The 17,093-nt window shown below is 47.5% G+C and overlaps 3 protein-coding genes across 5 annotated transcripts; 2 read left to right on the forward strand and 1 right to left on the reverse strand.

Moving 5' to 3' along the window:
* The first annotated feature begins 207 nt into the window (after positions 1 to 207).
* On the forward strand, positions 208 to 6,272 carry creb1b (cAMP responsive element binding protein 1b). 3 transcript variants are annotated; one of them, XM_058081298.1, is made up of 8 exons: positions 208 to 376; positions 2,079 to 2,191; positions 2,270 to 2,416; positions 3,100 to 3,200; positions 3,436 to 3,590; positions 3,670 to 3,852; positions 4,135 to 4,288; positions 4,364 to 6,272. In XM_058081298.1, the coding sequence occupies exons 2-8, from the start codon at positions 2,087 to 2,089 to the stop codon at positions 4,506 to 4,508; spliced, it is 990 nt and encodes a 329-aa protein (XP_057937281.1). In that variant the 5' UTR covers positions 208 to 376; positions 2,079 to 2,086; the 3' UTR covers positions 4,509 to 6,272. The 3 variants fall into 3 exon arrangements, with proteins under 3 accessions (XP_057937281.1, XP_057937282.1, XP_057937283.1); XM_058081299.1 differs by having other exon boundaries at positions 220 to 376; positions 2,031 to 2,191; XM_058081300.1 differs by lacking the exon at positions 208 to 376 and adding an exon at positions 383 to 708.
* Positions 6,273 to 6,900: 628 nt separating this feature from the next.
* Positions 6,901 to 13,634, forward strand: ccnyl1 (cyclin Y-like 1). The gene is made up of 9 exons (XM_058081297.1): positions 6,901 to 7,856; positions 9,149 to 9,223; positions 9,900 to 10,044; positions 10,214 to 10,249; positions 10,315 to 10,366; positions 10,438 to 10,557; positions 11,346 to 11,512; positions 12,440 to 12,602; positions 12,717 to 13,634. The coding sequence occupies exons 1-9, from the start codon at positions 7,694 to 7,696 to the stop codon at positions 12,831 to 12,833; spliced, it is 1,038 nt and encodes a 345-aa protein (XP_057937280.1). The 5' UTR covers positions 6,901 to 7,693; the 3' UTR covers positions 12,834 to 13,634.
* Positions 13,635 to 14,226: 592 nt separating this feature from the next.
* Positions 14,227 to 17,093, reverse strand: fzd5 (frizzled class receptor 5). The gene has a single exon (XM_058081296.1). It carries the CDS (start codon positions 16,667 to 16,669, stop codon positions 14,972 to 14,974), a length of 1,698 nt encoding a protein of 565 aa, XP_057937279.1. The 5' UTR covers positions 16,670 to 17,093; the 3' UTR covers positions 14,227 to 14,971.

Genomic DNA, 17,093 nt, shown 5'->3' on the forward strand with positions numbered 1-17,093 from the left:
GTATTGAGACAAACATTAAATGTTGTTGTACAAATGTTACTACTGCTTCCGGTTTTGTGGTGTAAAATAAAAATATGCACGAACAGAATAAAAGTTACAACACGATGTGTAAACAAAAGTGTTCATTTTACCAGTAGACGGTGCGCAGGCTCCTCGGGTCCCTCCGCTTCACTTCGTCGTTTTCCGTCTCTCTTCGGTGACACTTCGATCATTTCCGGGAGTCGTCGCCATCTGCTCGCCTCGTCCCTTTCTCCAATCTCCGCGTTGTTGTTGGCGGTGACGCGGCGGAGGTGTAGCCTGACGCGGGCTCTTACGTGTCGGCTACAATAAAAGTGGAGCTCCGGAGGCCTCCGAGCGACGAAGGGAGTCTGTATCGGTAAGGACGAAGAAGCGCGGCAGGGGTGGCTCAAGCGGGACGGCGCCCGCTTGTTGTTGAGAGGATTCTGTTCGGCCGGGTTCGGCCCGAAGGAAACAAAGAGATCATGGCGCCGTGGTGGTTTTTTAGCGGGCTGGAGGGAGGGGAGGCTGCGGTTGTTTGAGCGAAGCGAAGCCTCCATGTGCCGTTCGGATCGTTCAATGCCTGGAAAGTCTGACTAGCTAGCACCCGTTGAACGTGCTAGCAAGGCGAGGTAGCTATGCTAACAAGGCGAGGTTAGCGTGAGTAGCTTGGCGCTTTCCCCCCAAACCAGCACTCTTTCTCACTTTTATGTAAGTTGCTTTCATCTTTGACTACGTTACTCTCTATACGTCGACGCACTTTGTAACGTCAAACATGTCCACTTATGCGGTCAGCCGCCACATTTAGCCCACTTGTAACACCACGGGGCCCGGACTTGTCCGGGTCTTCTTCACCCGACCGGGTCGTGGCCAATGCTGGTGGCCGAGGTGGGCGTCACCCGAGCGGCCATGTGGCTCCGCTGTCACCCGCCTCGCGAGCGCTGAATGATTCTTTTGAAAAGTCGAGGGAGAAATGTGCAAAGCCAATCATGGCGCTCAGAGGAGACACGCAAAGAGTGAGCTCACCGCACGACACGTCCTGTGGCGCCAACACACATTCATATACCAGCAGCATCCACGCATGTACATACGCTGCTGATATTAATCTTCATATTACACTTTGGTTACATGCATAATATAATATAAACAGCTATCAAAATGTAGCATGCTTAAGAGTGCTCGCTTTAAGTTGATTCTTCCACAGTGTTTTGTAGCTGTGGAAGAGGCGGGACGTCACTAGAATTGAAAGCGAGGTGGGGCTCAGCCCCCCCAGGTGTATCTTGGAATGAGCTTACAGAACGTTTTCGTGGCACTTCATCAAGTAATTAATGATTTTAAGAGGATATTTCTCCTCCATTTTTTATCTTTTCAGACATATGTCTATGCACTCCTGTTCTACATCATGTGGAAGCGCTACATCATGAAGTCAAGAAATCTTGATTATATAATATGTAATCTTAATATATATAATAATCTTGAGAACTTTGAGATGTTGTGATCTCTTTCTCACATTACAACTGTAGGGAATCCATATATGTATGCAATTGGTGACTACTGCTTAGTACTGTTGCTCACTTTTCTTGAAAATGGCAGACAGAAAGTGGTTTTCAGGATAAAATAGTAAGAATTAATGCAGCGGGTTGTAAGATTTAGTTTTGGGGGGACAGTTTTCATGAACAATGCAAAGTTCCACGGCATCCAATTATATCCAACATCGTAGTGTTATTGTTTTGAAGCTTACTTTGCACTAAACAGGAAGTCACTGCACGCATTATGGTGTGTAACTTGAGAGGAGGGTCTGTTTTGTTGATAACTGACACACTGTACATGAGCCCTGATGGCCCCCTCCACCATTGTATTTTAGAATTTACCATTTTAGCTCCCTGTAATGGCTTTTTAATTTTCAAAACATCGTCACAACTATTTTACAGTTTTACAATTTTTTACAGTTTCAGAAACTAAATGTCTGCTTGTATAGTTACTTTTGTTAAAGAAGCTATGAAGTTGACTGGTGTTTGTGTCTTTGTATGCAGGGGGGGGGCAAGTATTTATCACCAGAATTTGCCCTTCTCGCTTCCCAGCTCAGCCAATGAAGATGGAGTCAGCGGCTGAGGCTCAGCAGGGGGCGGAGTCTACCGTGACAGAGACGGAGCACCAGCAGATCACCCCGGCGCAGATCGCCACCTTGGCACAGGTAACGTAAACATCTACCCTATCGCACCTCAGCAGTCACCTCCCAAGATGGTTCACAACGTAGGATTGTGAATTTCAGGTATCCATGACAGCTGGCCACGCCTCGGCAACCGGCCCCACCGTTACGCTGGTGCAGCTTCCAAACGGGCAAACGGTCCAAGTGCACGGCGTCATCCAGGCGGCTCAGTCGTCCGTCATCCAGTCCCCACAAGTCCAAGCTGTGCAGGTCACACAAGCGTCTATATATTTTTTACTTTTGATTTACTTTAGCTTTAATTTATAACTTATGAAATGAAAAAATGGAAACTGTCCTATGTAATTCTCCAACAAGTACAATTCTCATTTAATAAATTTATATATTGCATGCATGAAAACGAACTTAATTAAAAAAAGAAAACATTCTCTCTGCATTTCAGCCCAGTACCTTCAGGACCAGCTGACATCATGTTAGTGATTCTCTGGTTATCATAGAGTGAGTGTGCAAGAACAAAGGCTAGAGGTTTCTCTCTAGAATGGTACCTAAAGCAGCCATTTATCGCATGATTAGGAACCTCGAGGAGAGAGGTTCAGTTGTTGTGAAGACGGCTTCAGTGCGCCCGAGAAAGCCATCAAGCGTCAGGACAGTGTCTGGAAGTTTTTACCGAAGGATTGGTTAAAGTGCAGTTTAATAGTTCCAGCTCGGAGTCTCATTCCTCATCGCTACTGAACTTTAGCGGCACACTACTTTCCTCTTATCCACTTGCATACCTCACTGAGAAGACTAAGTGTTTCCCAAAAACTGTAGAGGCATTTCAATCTCCGGGTTCTCCTTGGCGCCAGCCATGACTCCCGCTAGCTCTGTATTTATTTACCGAGTGAAGTTAGCAGCTTGAACAATTCCTGATGTTTTATTGTGGGTGTGTCTTGCAGATCTCCACCATAGCAGAAAGTGAAGATTCGCAGGAATCGGTCGACAGCGTGACTGACTCTCAAAAACGCAGGGAGATTCTCTCACGGCGACCCTCGTATCGGTACGTTTCTGCAACATTCATTTTTGTTTTGCTATTTCCGCCATGCACTAAGAAGGCAGGGTTATGTTTTGATTGCCATGAGTTAATGTTCAAAATTATTTAAAAAAAACAAAAACTAGTATGTTTCTGTAAAATCTGGAGGTTAAGAACCTTGGCTGTTACAGTCTGCTTGCATTGGGGCTACGTGGGGCAGTGACCCACCAGATTCAGCAAAACTCACTCAGCTTCTCAACAGGAAAATCCTCAACGATCTGTCCTCCGATGCTCCGGCCGTCCCTCGCATCGAGGAGGAAAAAGCGGAGGAGGACTCGTCCGCGGCGGCCGCCACGCCCGCCATCACCACCGTCACGGTGCCCACCCCCATTTACCAGACCAGCAGCGGCCAGTACAGTAAGAGTCCCCCCTCCCCCTGTGTGACATCACAGCTGGCGAGCTTCCCTTCTCTTACCGTGCCCCTCGTGTCGCGCAGTCGCCATCACCCAGGGCGGCGCCATCCAGCTGGCTAACAACGGGACCGACGGCGTGCAGGGCATCCAGGCTCTGACCATGACCAACGCGGCCGCCGCCCAGCCAGGAGCCACCATCCTCCAGTACGCACAGACCAGCGACGGCCAGCAGATACTGGTTCCCAGTAACCAGGTGGTAGTACAAGGTGAGAGGGCAGTACTGCAAAACATGTGAATTATGATTTTCTTGCTTTGATTGACATCATTTGATGATATGATTCTTACACACGGCATGTGCTTTATTTTGCAATAAATCTTGTTTTTTTTTTTTTATTTTCATTATTACTCAAAACTCATGTCTTGCTGATGTTCTTCATGGCGGGGTCTTAGTGGGGAAGTTTTTGACGAGTAACATTCAAGTTTTATTGACATCACTTCCTTGACAGAACAAAGTTTGAATTGAATCTGTGTCCCCCTTCACCACCCAGCCGCCTCAGGGGACGTCCAGGCCTATCAGATCCGAGCGGCACCCGCCAACTCCATCGCCCCCGGCGTGGTCATGGCCTCGTCGCCCGCCTTGCCCACCCAGGGCGCCACAGAGGAGGTCACTCGCAAGAGGGAGGTGCGCCTGATGAAGAACAGGTATGGATGTTCGTATGCAAAGAACGTATTTATTTGGCGGAGTCCATGTTGTAATACAAGACTCTGTCCCTGCAGAGAGGCGGCCCGCGAGTGTCGCAGGAAGAAGAAGGAGTACGTCAAGTGTCTGGAGAACAGAGTGGCCGTCCTGGAGAACCAAAACAAGACGCTCATCGAAGAGCTTAAAGCCCTCAAAGACCTTTATTGTCATAAATCCGACTAAGCCCCAACCATCCAGAACAGTCGGATCCGGCCCAGTCGGATCTCTTGACTGTTGGGCTCCGCTAGCCGGCTTGGTCTGACGTCGCCGCCCCTTAACTCGCATCCCCTTCGGTCAGTTGAGTCGATCCAGAGTTTTAACTTTTATATTGGCCCCGAAACCGAGAGTACTTTTTATCCGCCACCATTGGAAAATGTGAATGCTAGCGCTTTGCTAGCTGCTGTTAAACCTGAGCCTAAGCTCCAGGGAACGGATCCCACAGGTTCTTTACGATAACACACACAGTTCGTAATCCAGTATCCAATTGTATCTGAGCCTAGCGATATTAGCATAACTTATCGGTGTACGAGCTACTAAATCGGAACACAGTATTTTATTGCAGACGGAACTCTCTGGGCAAGCTGAGTCCCCGACTTTAAATACATTCGGAAGGGCGTCTCGCATCAAAGGACTGTTGAACCAGTCGGATTCACACAAGTCCACTCTTCACTTATCCCAGCGAGCTCTCAACCGGCGACCGCGGCTGGAAGTCCTCGTATCGCCACGTCACGGTAACCTAGCGTGACGCTTTTAAGCCTGTTGGACTACAGTTCTTCATTCGGTGACTTTCGACACCACTTTTACAAAGGAAAGTCACGTTTTCCATCACGCAAGTAGACCCAATTTGCATGAGTAACACTAAAAACTCGCTCCAACAAGTCTTCTTAGATGTGTTTATTTTTTTATTCCACGTGTACATAGACGCTACAGCATGTGTCAACTTCATGTATCTCTGGCAATTATTGAAACATATTTGTAAAATATACTGTACATCGCCTGCGTGTGAGTGCGTGCGTGCGTGCGTGTGTGTGTCATCCAGCAGGCCTAGCGGTCACGGCAGCTACATGCACGAGAAAAGAAAATATAGGCCTTTGCTTGTTGGAAAATGTATGAAATTGCGGTGCCATATTTTGTTCAGTTTTTGTGTTCTTAATGGTCTTTTACCACATAGCAAATGAAAGCACAAGCGTTCTTTCAAAAGGTGTCTAATACTTTTTACAGGGATGGGCATTTGATGAGATTTCCTGGCTCAACTACGAGGAAAATAAATATATTCACTGTTACTTTTTAAGCACTATTTTCAATCTGCTTACAACAGCGCCAACACTGGTTGCACCCAAGTAGTGCACCCAATTTTGCCGCGCTTGCCTCAAAATGTAATCAATCAATTCCACACGTCTTGACGGGATTTTAACGATTGTAGAGCCCATCCCTATTTTTGGCCTAGAGTATTGTAATGTTTTCCCAACTGGCAGCTGATCATGTTATAAGCCTTGTCATTGGCTCCCTGGTGCTCAGTGGACTTTTGTTGGAAAAAGTGTTTAAAAGTAAACACCAGTTTTATTTTTCTAGACTCGATTATTGCACACTATATAAATGTATTTGTAGTGTAAAGAAAACGGCCTCCGTGCTATGGTTGTTGTATCGATGAGTGATCAGAGGAGTATTGACAAGTAAATGCGGATGCAGGGGGAACTACTGCATACTCATTGTGAATGTGTGCAGTAGTTGGTGCCACGATGGGACTTCAAATGTGTGTTTTTTTTGTGTGCTGAACGAAGACAGTGATGACCTGTAAATGTCTGTTTTTAAATGGCAACCATGTGACTTTTGTCACCAACATTCGCTTGAGTTGGTGCATGAAAACATCCCACGAGTGTACAGGCACATTTATAGAAGTTTTCTATCTTGTCATGTGATGACTTTGTGTACAGACCCCCCCCCCCCCCCCAAAAAAAAGCCATGTATTGTCATCTTGTAGAGGTCGGTGTATGATTTAGTATACTCTGTGCTTCAACCTTGTCTCCATATGAAACAATGGCCTCTGGTTATTATTCTTTTGTAACCATTTGTATTGTGGCAATAAATTGCACGTCCAGACGGTTACGTGGCAGTCATACAATAACGTAGTGCTTTCAACCATAATTTAACTGCATTTTATGCTGGTTTGATTACATTATTAACGCTAAATAGTATTGAACGATAACGACGATTGCAATTTTGCACCGCAAACGTCCGTCTCCATTACCATAAACAGCCTGCTAATAAATGTATCTGGTGTTTGCACAGACATTCAAAAATTACCCATAAAATCAAAACAGTTGACTATAAACCTATGATACTACACAACCGTATTAAATAATATAGCATCATCGTTAACCAACTATGAGATGTTCATTAACAGCGGGGAATGGGGGATACTTTTTTTTTTAAAGGGTGTGACGTTACTAAAATAGCATCGATGTAAATAAAGTGTGAATCTCCCCTGATGGTCAGGTCTCTGTGCCAATACGCGGCCTGTGAAACAACTGTTGTGATTTTTCCACCAATAAGATGGAATGGAATCCTCGCGTAGGCGGGGTCATCTGTGTCATCTGTGCAGTGGTATGAGTTCTAGCTAGGTAGTTGACTCGCTCACAGATGGCGGTTGTGCGAGCGGCACGGCCAACACAAGAGTGACGGAATACAAACACAGAAGGGCGGACTTTACAAAAGTTGGTCGTTTCATGGCTATCGAAGAGAAACATCAGCGGATTTACCTCAGTTAAGAAACACGGTGTCGGATTTCCCGTCTTTTCGTGGGTGAGGCGGATTTTACACGGAAGGCCTCAGAAGCCTCGGACTGGATTTGCGCTAACTCAAAGAGGACATCTACTACTCGGGAAGTCATGTAAAAACCCTGACCTGAGCAGTGTGATATTTGGGCATTTACTTGTGTATCATTGCTTTGTTTCAGCCATATAAGACAAATTGGCGCATTACATGGTAGAAAGTTGCCCAACTCGTTAGCTCGCTAGCTACAATGCTAAGTAGCCGCATCGGAGCAGAATGAATGAATGAAGGCAACAAGCTGAATTTATAACGCACTTCTTCCCCAAAACCGTCGCTTTTATTCAAGGAGGGAAATCTCCAAACAGACTGAGCCTTCTCGGCCGAATACTCTTGGGAGTGTCGCCGCCGCTGCTTCCCCGCAAATGGCCAAGGAATGCCATCGCCGGGAGTTGGCGGACGGACGCTGTTTAGCATGACGAGCTAATGCTATGCTAACACTGATTGACGCTGGAGGGAACAGTCTGCCAGCTAGCGATCTAACAAGCTAGCTACAACTATTTGCACCACTTGGACACTGAGCACACAGGCGGCCCGGAATGGGAAACACCGTGTCATGCTGTGTGTCCCCGGAATCGAGCCCCAAACTCCCGTCTCGGCAGCCGGCGGAGCGGCTGGAGGAGTTTCTGACCAGCACGGAAGTGAGCGATGACAACAGCGCCCCCTATCTGCAGCACATCAGCGACAGAGAAGTCCCTGACGGTTTGTACAGTTGCCTTTACTACTTATTCCTGATTTTCCTCTATTGTTTATTATTCTCGGCAGTGGTCATGTAATCACGTGGTGTATTTATTAACTGCAGTGTACATAACAAAACAACATTCAATTACTAATGGGGATGCTGTATATTTAATGTTACATGGCTGTGTTATACTACATGCTCCGATGTTAGGTCACAGTTCAGGGTAGAAAATACAAAAGTTTTTAGCGTTTGTGTAATCATAATATTGTAATTGTATCTAAAGTACCAAAGTCAACTGCTGGAAGGTAATTTTGTAAATGTGGACCCTGGACATTCCTGGTATACACAATCCACTGGGAAGATACAGCGTCTCCATGCTCCGGCTTCTCCTTGGCTTGTATCTGAAACACTTCCTGCCTTTTACTCAATGTGAAGTTCCGTTCCAAAAAATCAGATTAGGAGTTCATGTACTGTTACACCCCTCCAACCCCTCCCGGTTATTTTTAGGAACCATATGAGTTCATGCCTCTGGGCTATTTCCTGCATCCCATCAGTTTGGAATTCTGCATTAGTAGCATCATGCAAACATCTTGAGGAAGTCAGCTGACTGGTGCATGATACTCAGTCGATGTAACAGAACATGAGCAAAGTGAACAAATCTGATCCAGGGTCCAACCGTGGCCATCACGAGACTGTGCTACACTCACCACAAGGTTAGAATTTTGTACGAGCCTGAGTTTTTAATGTCGTGAGATTTGTCACTAGCTGCTTTTTTTTATTATTTGGATAAACGGTACAAAGCACAGACAGTCCCATTATAATGTGTTTATGATGGAGGGCTGTAGCGCAGGTGTTGTGTATATATTTGCACTGACACTCGTGTGCGTGTGTTGAAAGCAGCTGATAGAGGAGGTGATGCTCAGTTCAACAGCCTCTCAGCATTCCGTTTGCATAGCTTGACTGTACATACGGTATAACCTTTTTAACGGACGCATAGCACCGCTGGCGTGGCTGCTGCTACCCAGTAAGGAAACGGTAAAATAACAATAGTGTCTGAAAGGTTACTACTAAAACCCAGTCAGAAGGGACGGCAGTAAAATTACGCACACGTCCAGACTAGATACCGAGAGATTAATGGAGCCAATTATGATTTATTATGTAGATTCCTGGCCGATGCACGTATGTTTTTCAAAGTTTTCCTAACCAGTACTTGAGAAAACACAACAGCACATTATTCATTCATTATATTCATGTGTTGCGATACTCGTTTACAAGTCATTAATAGCGTATGCGTGATTATTATTTTCCACAGAGCTGGCTTTGGAGTCCAACCCATCGGACCACGCCCGAGCGAGCACCATCTTCCTCAGCAAGTCCCAGACAGACGGTGAGCATCCTAACGGTGCTGTTAGACGGACCATATCGCTGATGTGTGTGTGAATATCTTGATTTGCTGAAAACACAACGGTAACGGGTCTGTTTCATGACTACGAAATTAAACGTATTCACATTTGAGAGGCCGAACTGGTACATTTTTAAACCTATAATCGATTAATCGTCAATTTATCGATATATTGTTGTAGCTTAAGATCTATAGGCCTGGAAAGGGTTATTTCTAGAGCTTTGGCACCCCAGCCAACCACAGTGAGAGCCATCCACAAATGGCTAAAACATGGAAGAGTAATGAACCTTCTCAGGAGTGGCCGGCCAACCAAAATGACCACAACAGCGCAGCCACGACTCGCTCAAGAGGTCACAAAAGACCCCACAACAACAGCCAAGAACTGCTGGCCTCAGTGGAGGTCGGTGTTAATTACGCCACCATAAGACAGACACCAGGCCTGTATGGCATTGTTCCAAGACCAAAACCACTGCTGAACAAAAAGGCTCATCTCCATTTTGCCAGAAAAAATCTTGATGACCCCCAAGGGAACATTAGAGTATGACAAACATGCAGGAAATGAGGAAGGGGGAAACGTTTTGTCACACCACTGTTTTGTCCTAAGAAGGCCAGAAGCTGACTTTTACTTTTCTTGTATTTACGGACATTTTGTCTTTTCCAGTGCGGGACAGGAGGAAAAGCAACCACATAAACCACATCAGCCACGTGTCTCCGGGTCCGCTGTCAAAGAAGTACAGCTCGTGCTCCACCATCTTCATCGACGACAGCACCGTCAGCCAGCCCAACCTCAAAAGCACAATCAAATGGTGCGACGCCGTAATCCCGCCGTGCCAGAAAGCATCACGTTAACACGCATCATTCGCCACCACGTTGTGTGGATTATATGTCACAGACTGAATCCGTGTGTGCCAACATTAAACACACACTCCTCCCATGTAGCTAAACATTCTCTCCCGTGTTTGTGTCTTCCTGCAGTGTCACTTTAGCCATCTACTACCACATCAAGAACAGGTAGGCGTGCGTGTCAACGTATGTGGACCGGAATGAAACCTTGCTGACAGTTGTGTCTTCTGCAGGGACTCGGACAGGTCATTGGACATCTTTGATGAGAAGATGCACCCTTTATCGGTGAGTCCGGAACTGCATCAGCACGGACGGCGAAGGGGTCTAACAGGCCCGTGGTTGTTTGTGTCACGCAGAGGGAACCGGTGCCAGATGACTACTTGCGCATCGACCCGGAGCACAAAGTCATCTACCGCTTCGTCAGAACGCTCTTCAGTGCCGCACAACTCACGGCTGAATGTGCCATTGTTACTCTCGTAAGCCTCCTCTTCTTCCTTGCTTTTATTTTGGTAGACGGTCAGCCACAACAATACAGTAATGCCTTGTTTAGCGTGGTTATATTTTGCCAAAACCTTTTTACTTTTAACAACGGCTATTGTATCGTAATGGCGGCTTTAAATGGTTATACTCTCTTATTACCCAATATAGTAGACTTAAGAGTAAATAAGCAATTTAATACAGAAATAAAACACCTGCTGGTGTTCCCTGGGGGACCCTAGTGCCAGGCGGACAGGAAATGTTGTCGGAGATTCCAAGTTGAGTTTTATGCTGTAGTGGGTTGTGTTTTTATTATGATTATGATTGTATTGCGTGAGATCATTTAAACCTACCATAACTGCCTGCTCCAGTCATCACGTCTCGTGTGGCGACACCTAGTGGCAATATGGAGTACTACACTTATAAGCAGCCTGTTTCTGCTGCCTTGTATTTGTACTTTAGTTCATTTTTACACTTGAAAATACTTCATTTACGGCAAGACTACATACAGTTTACTTAAATACACATTTTTTAAAAAGTAATATACTGTATTTGACCATAAACAATTATTATTTAAAATAATGACTGTACTCATGGGTGTGTAATGGGAGTGAAACTTGTACAGTATGAATGTTGTGAAACCTACACTTGCACAATGTGAACACCAGAGGGCAGTAAAAACTTGCAGGCTGTTTAAGGTCTCTGGCATCAACCTCATACGTTATAAAAGTGCCGAAAAACCAACTTAGGTGTTTATGCAAAATCATGTCATGTCTCCTCCGTGCAGGTCTACCTGGAAAGGCTGCTGACCTACGCCGAGCTGGACATCTGCCCCGCCAACTGGAAGCGCATCGTGCTGGGAGCCATCCTGCTGGCCTCCAAGGTGTGGGACGACCAGGCGGTGTGGAACGTCGACTATTGCCAGATCCTGAAGGACATCACCGTGGAGGACATGTGAGTGGACATGACAACCACGTGTCTGGCGGCTCGTTGTTCTTGTCGGGGGTCACTTTGGCCAAGTTTGTGTTGTAGTTTGTTACATGCATCATGTGCCTCAAGAATGCACCCGGGAACAAACAAACTCTGTGTGCGTGACCTCCACTCTCCGCTCTGTTTTCATTGCTGCCATCTAAGTGTCTTTGTGAGCCGGGTCAGATGAAGAGGGTGGGTGGGGGGTTTGAGGTTTAGAGAGAAATGGAGGGAGGGTCTCAAGTGCTCTCACGGCTTCTACATAATGGCCCTGCCTCTCGCCCACTCCATTAGTTGCCCCGGGAGACCAGACATCTCTGTCTCTCGCACACAAACAGTGGCTTGGCGCTACCTTTGCCGGCCAACAAAGCAACCTGGATGTGGTCTCCATGGCGACCACCGCCCTTAGCCTCTCTCTGAAGAGGGAGGATGTTGGAGGTTGTAGTCAAGTCCACATGTGTGCTTGTTTGTCTCGGCCTGGTTTGTATTTTTAGTTAGTTTTTATTTGGGGGGGGGGGGGCATGAACATTAAGAAGCCAAGATTTTGGATATTTTTTTCTTTTTTTTTTTTGTTTTTTTCAGGTTGAAAGTCAGGAAGCTCTCCAGAATTGTAAAGACGGGCAGGCAATTATTGTCCTTCAGAATAAAATAGTTGATGAAATGTGATGGAAAGGGCATCATGATGAGATGATTAGATGTTGGTTAGGAGAGTTTGTTGTTCTACGCTTCATTACATGTGCTTCATCTGAATTTATGGGCTCACCGCCACCTGACATGGTCATATTTCCTGGCTCTGTTAGCATTCTCGTGTCGGTGCTCTCCATGTTGGACATCAGCCACCTGACTGGCATGTTAGTGTCCACTCCTTGCTCTAGTCTGGTGGGCCTCAGCTGTCTCCGTCTGTCTGTGCAGGAACGAGATGGAGCGCCACTTCCTGGAACTCCTCCAGTTCAACATCAACGTCCCCGCCAGCGTCTACGCCAAGTATTACTTTGACCTGCGCCAGCTGGCCGACGACAACAACCTCAGCTTCCCCCTGGAGCCGCTCAACAACCAGCGGGCCCAGAAACTGGAGGTTAGATTCCGTTGCTGAACCCGAACTGATAGGCCAACAACAAATTGACCTCGAAGCTAAAAGATGATACAATACTAGCATGTCGTAGTCATGAGTGTGTTTGCGTTTTGGCAGGCCATCTCCAGACTGTGTGAAGACAAGTACAAGGACCTGGGCCGAGCGGCCATGAGACGCTCGCTCAGCGCAGACAACTTGATCGGCATACGACGCTCCAACGCCGTGCTCTCTTAGGCCCCGACACGCAACTGATCTCCCAAGCGAAGCCGAGAGTCACGTGACCGTCGTGTTGTTCTGCAAGTCTTGAATTTGAAATGAGGCGTGAACTCTAATGCAACTCGCAACTAATTGTTTTATACGTTTATTTATACGCAACTCACCCTCGTCACATGACTCCAAGCGACAAGTTTTCGTATTTTATTTTAGATGAAAAAGAATGCCACATAGTCATTAAAAGACAATAAGTGGAAGGAGTTTTCTTGAAGCATAATTCATCATTCACGGGATGTAACAGTACAACCTGGGTCTTTATGTTGACAATGTTGGTATTATTTATGTTGCCATCAGTAGGTCCAGCTTAGTCAAGACTTGATGTGATACATCAGATAAACTAGTTCGTTCAAATAACACGTCTGCCGTTTGATCATATGTGAGTCGAGCCTGTGGATGCTGCACCTCAGAACAGTTCAGAAGAAAAGCTCCGGCCACCACCACTGCTAAAGTCAGGGCTGGCTTTTTGACGACTCCTCCGCATCACGGACCAGGATGGATCTTACTACTGAAAGAATGACACTGAAAGAAGCTTGAGTTCACCCTCAGTATTGTAACCCCCTTTCCCTCTTGCTTCCACTTACTTTCATCACTGAACAAATGATATACATGTAGAATCCTACTGAGGGGACTAAACACAACAAAAAAGATGGTTGGTCTTGCTTACTGTGTAGGCTACTAGCTGTGAAATGTGTCGTTTTTAAATGGAAGCCCATTTGCAAATGGAATATTTTAAATAAACACTAACCATGTATGACGGCGTTTGTGTGGCGCTCGTTTATGACGTCACACTCCAACCCCCACATTGAAATGTTTGTAGCGAAATTGAAGCTGAAACGAGCATCTCTGTAGTAGTCTTATTGTATTGTAGTCGTCTTATTGTAAGTAGTACTAATTGTAAGTAGTTTTATCAAGACAATTATTGACTACGTGAAATATTAATTTAAAGATATTTGATAGTTAACAAAAAGTACGTAACGCATCTACAGCTAGCATACGGAAGTCCAGTCAAGTTGCCCCATCGCCGCCAAAACGGAACTAAAGATTATTTCTGTCCGTTTTCGTCTGTGTTTATAATATATAGTAGCGTACTTAAAGCGACTACTTCTGTAAGAAGAATGACGTCTTAGAAGACAACAGGACAACGGTCGGACCATTTGATAGCATTTTTGCCCTGTAAAATCACTCCTTTCCTCAAGAGGCGCTATTGAGTCACCGACGCACCTGCTATGTTAGCGACCAGAGGTGAGTGTTGCCATGGAAACTTGCTTTACGTCATTGTTATGAAAAAGGTTAATTTAACTATCAGAAGCAAAATGTTAAATTAGAAACGCCATCTGTTATAGATGGTAAAAATGACAACCGTTTCAAATTTGCCTCATTTTTTATTAATGCGTCTGTACAAGTCTACAATTGTTTTTTAAAAAAAGGTAATGTATTCGCTTCAACTGCCTGCAGATAAAGAACATTTAAGGAAAAATTAACAAAACGTCCATCAGACCACAGACCCCCATATTTGAATCCCTTGTGAGGTTACATGAAGAGAAACGATTGGTAAAAAGTGCATGAATCGTTTCCCCATGGTCTCCGTTTAATGAGATGTAATCAAAGTGCTCCAATACAACAGTCCGGTTATTTTTATTACGATTGAAATTGCACAACTGCAGAATTCGAACAATTAGACTAGGATCCAGGAAGTTGATTCCACAATTCCAAATATGAATGAACATCAAATTGCTTTTTAGGCGTCTGAGGGTTTGTGGTCTTGCATGGATGACAGAGTTGAGCAACTCCACTCACAACCAGCAGATGGCGTTGGAGGCCAACACCACTTATAGTTACCGAGTGCGTCTTTAGTAACAAACGTCAAAACACATTCGATTCCCGGCCGACTTCAACTCAAAGCTTTAAAACACATTTATGTACAAGATGATTGACTTGAACCAGGACTTCTTCAAACCACTTTCCATTTCCATAAATAAATATGCTTTCTCTGTCAGTGCATCACAGGAAGTGACTCCATGATGGATCTTGTGGTCCATGTGGTGAAGTGATGACTTTTTAGGAGAATCAGGTCTTGGCTATCCAAACATGGACGCTTGTCATATATGAGACGGAGCTTTATGATACATTCCCGGGGCGGGCCCGGTTAAAGCGGCGCTGGCCTCGGTGTACAAGGGGGACGGGGCTGCCACTTTGTGTTGCCAGCAGGGGCAGCAGTGCACCAAGAACCTCCTCCAGGTCTCCACAGTCTTTCCCGACCAGATCCAGGCCCCGGAAGTGATGCCCACTACCAAGCACATGAAGTACTTAAGCATGAAGATGGCGTAGTCCGGCCCGATGCCTAAACGCTGGCGCTCTGACGCGCAGGTGCACGCCAGCGCTCGCTCCCATTCGGGTCTCTGGTGCTGCTCGTAGACCAGGCAGGCCACCACGATGGTGGCAGGCACCGTGTAGAAGACGGTGAAGACACCGATGCGGATCATGAGCCGCTCCAGTTTGTCCGTCTTGGTGCCCCCTTGCTTGATGATGCTCCGGATGCGGAAGAGTGACACGAAGCCGGCGAACAAGAAGAGCGAGCCCGTGAAGAGGTAGACCACCAGAGGCGCCAGTACGAACCCCCGCAGGTTCCCCAAGCTCTGGTTGCCCACAAAGCAGATCCCTGCCACCGGGTCGCCGTCCACGGCGCTGAGCGCCAGGACGATAATGGTCTTGACGCTGGGGATGAGCCAGGCGGCGAGGTGGAAGTACTGGCAGTACCCGGCGATGGCCTCGCTGCCCCACTTCATCCCGGCTGCCAGGAACCAGCTGAAGGACAGGACCACCCACCAGATGGAGCTGGCCATGCTGAAGAAGTAGACCAACAGGAAGACCAGCGTGCACAGAGCGGGCCCGGTGGTGTCGTAGAGGACGTGAAGCTGGTCGCCGCCCCCGCCGCCGGGGGCGCACGCCACCCGCTCGTGACCGGCCACCAAGCGGATGATGTAACCCAGCGACACAAAGAGGTAGCAGGCGGCCAGGAAGATGATGGGTCTCTCCGGGTACTTGAAGCGCTCCATGTCCATCAGGAAGGTGGCCACCGTGGTCAGCGTGGACACGAAGCACAGGAAAGACCACAGGCCCACCCAGAAGGCCGTGAAGGTGCGCTCGTCCGCCGAGAAGTAGGCCTGGTGGCAAGGCTGGGCGCAGTCGGGAAGGGGCCCCGTGTGGATTCTCCCGTACAGGGAGTGGGACTCCCTCTTGATTGGGACCAGGGGGTCTCGGCAGCGGCACTCCCGCTCCCCCTGAGGCGGCCCCGCGTGTCTCGCTCGACCCTTGAGCGTGGGCTTGGGAAAAGGGGGCGCCACGGTGGTGGTCTCGCTGCTGTTCTGGTCCATGCAGAGGGTTTCGTCGCCCAGGCGGGGGAGTCGTTCGCAGCTCATCCTCTCCGGCCAGTCGAAGCCGTACTGGCTCATGAGCGGCGAGCAGCCCCGCTTGGCCCGCTCGCACACGGAGCGGCACGGAGGGAGGGGTTTGCGGTAGTCCGGCAGGCAGATGGGCGTGTACATGCTGCACAGGAAGAACAGCAGGTCCGGGGAGCAGTGGATACGCACCAAGGGCCAGAACTGGTGCACCTCCAGGCCCACCTCCTCCTGGGTGTCGTGGTTGAACTGGTTGGGCATGTAGGTCAGGTTGTAGCCGATCCCCCGACACATGGGCACCGTGATGGGCTCGCACACCAGCTCCTTGGACGCCCCCTGGACCGCACCTGGACTCTGGACCAGCAGGACCAGAACCAGCAGCCTCACCGTGGACCCCATTTAGCTCCGATCCAAAAAGTAGCAATGACTATGAGAAGTAACCGCACCTGCTCGAGCCCCGATCCCAGCCTCTTATTGATTATTAATCCAGCAGCGCACGTCAATCATTCACTCGGAGAAAGTTCATCTCCGGTGGTCACGTGACGTCCGCTGCATTTAACGTGCCAAGAACATTCTTAGAACATCTTAGAACAAGCACAAAAACACCTCCGGGTGGAAGTCATCCGATCCAATGAGAACAAGTCAAGTAGTTCAAGTCTTACGTCGACGTCCACTTCACGTGCACTTTAATCCTCCGTTAAAGCCGCCGACAAATGAAAATTCCTCCGAGACGGAAACTCGTTTGTGTTTCTTTCGCGTCCAAGTTGCGTCCTGCGTGGAAGAGACACGCCGAGAGCCGCAGCGACGTCCCTCCGCATCCCTC

Source organism: Doryrhamphus excisus, chromosome 9, assembly GCF_030265055.1.
Source record: "Doryrhamphus excisus isolate RoL2022-K1 chromosome 9, RoL_Dexc_1.0, whole genome shotgun sequence".
In the NCBI taxonomy this organism is placed as follows: Eukaryota; Metazoa; Chordata; class Actinopteri; order Syngnathiformes; family Syngnathidae; genus Doryrhamphus; species Doryrhamphus excisus.